At 45.7% G+C, this 1851-nt stretch overlaps 1 protein-coding gene across 1 annotated transcript in view; it reads left to right on the top strand.

The window, feature by feature from the left end:
- Positions 1-1851, top strand: part of LOC116070228 (SEC14-like protein 4) — a 16730-nt gene that overhangs the window by 8669 nt on the left and 6210 nt on the right. The window contains exon 6 of the mRNA XM_031341499.1: positions 1540-1635. Within this exon, the coding sequence (XP_031197359.1) occupies positions 1540-1635 (96 nt within the window). The remainder of the gene's footprint in view (positions 1-1539; positions 1636-1851) is intronic.

The following is a 1851-nucleotide window of genomic DNA, read 5'->3' as shown; positions in this document are numbered from 1 at the left end:
TGTGTGTGTGTGTGTGTGTGCCTGTGTGTGTGAGTGTATATACATACATGTGTGTGTGTGTATAAGAGAGAGATAGAGGAGAGAGAGAGAGAAAGAGAGAGAGAGAGAGAGAGAGAGAGAGACTGCAATTAAGGCCACTAATGTCTGTCTTCCTTCTAGCTGAGTTTGTAAAGTGTCTGCTGAGCAAGCATAAAGATGACATTCAGATTTCCAGCACCCACATAAACATCCAGGCCTTGACACTGACCCTGGGTATAGTGAAAGCCCTTAGCTCTATTCCCAGGATTTCTGGGAACAGTCAGCTTTACACATGGCAAAGTTAGTCACCTCTGTCGATTCTCTAACTAGGAAAACTGCTGGCCAACCGGTGACTTTGTGCTTCCCACATGGGACTCAAGGAGAGACTACAGAGTTACTAATATATGTAATTATATATGTAAGATATGTATCACATATATCATAGGTGTAACATATCATATATCATCATATATTTTGTATTCTCATATATTTTATATATGAACATATTTTATATATAAGTGTTCATATATTCATATATAAATTATTCACATACACACACACACACACACACACACACACACACACACACACACATGAAACCCTAGGGCCAATGAGATGGAATTCCTGGAACTCAATTCCTGGAACTAACATGGTGGGAAGAGAGAACTGACTCCTGCAAGCTGTCTTCTGACTTCTATATAAGCACTGTGGTACTGTGGTATGCACATGCATGCATATGCGTGCGTGTGTGCACACACACATACACGCACACACACACACACACACCTGCCACACACAGTAAATAGATATATAGATATAGATAGATAGATGATAGATATTTAAACATAAAAAAAAATATGTAGAGTTGGATCTGGTAGTGCATCCCAGTACTTGTGAGACAAAGACAGGTGGAGCTCTGTGAGTCTGAGGCCAAAGAGATCCTTTCTTGAAAAGCAAACAAGCATATATGCATGGAACCCTCAAGAGTGCAGCTTGTGTTCCAAGAAAGCCTCATATTCCCCTGGACAGGTCTCGTCTCCTGTCCCTGAGGACCCTCTTACCTCTGCATCTTTCAGAGGGAATCCAGTGTAGAAGCAACCCTATTGGTCTTGTGAATCTGAAATAGGAGCCCAGCACAGGCCATGGTGCACGTGTGGAGATAGAGAACCAGTTCTCCTTCCATCACATGGGTCCCAGGAATTGAAGTCAGGTCATTGGTCTTGGCAGCAAGTACCTTTACCTGTTGAGCTATCCTCTCAACCCTCAAGTCATGGTTTAGTCACACTCCAGGACAGTGTTGAGCACAGTGTGATGATACTCGAAGAACCAACAGCCTCAGCTAGGGCTCAGATTCAACATCCCCTCACATCTTAGGTGAATTCAACATCTGTTTGGGACATGCCATGGGCTTGACAGGTCACTGTGCTGTGGATTGTGGGAGGCAAGAAGAAGGAGAGGGATGGCCAGGGTGTCCTGGATGGATCAAGACCCTAAGTAGTGTGCCTGGTCTGTTCCACGCAGCTGGGCAGGAAGATTGAGAGAATGGTGATGGTGTTTGATATGGAAGGGCTGAGCCTAAGGCACTTATGGAAGCCAGCTGTGGAGGTCTACCAACAGGTAAGGCAGGGATGAGGGCAACAACGGCTCCAGGCCAAAAGAAACCCCTGCACACACCAGCTTCCTATCCATGAAAAAGTAGAGATAGCCTCCAGGGGACCTATGGACCAGCCTGGCCTTGAGATGCTGTTCATGGAACCACCCTAAGAGGATGGGGACAGGAGGGAGAGGAAAAGGAGGAGGAGGAGGAGGAGGAAGAGGAGGAAGAGGAGGAGG

This window comes from Mastomys coucha, unplaced genomic scaffold (genome assembly GCF_008632895.1).
Source record: "Mastomys coucha isolate ucsf_1 unplaced genomic scaffold, UCSF_Mcou_1 pScaffold22, whole genome shotgun sequence".
Classification (NCBI taxonomy): domain Eukaryota; kingdom Metazoa; phylum Chordata; class Mammalia; order Rodentia; family Muridae; genus Mastomys; species Mastomys coucha.
Note: the sequence above shows the minus strand (reverse complement) of the source record. Positions and strands in the feature narration are given on the sequence as shown.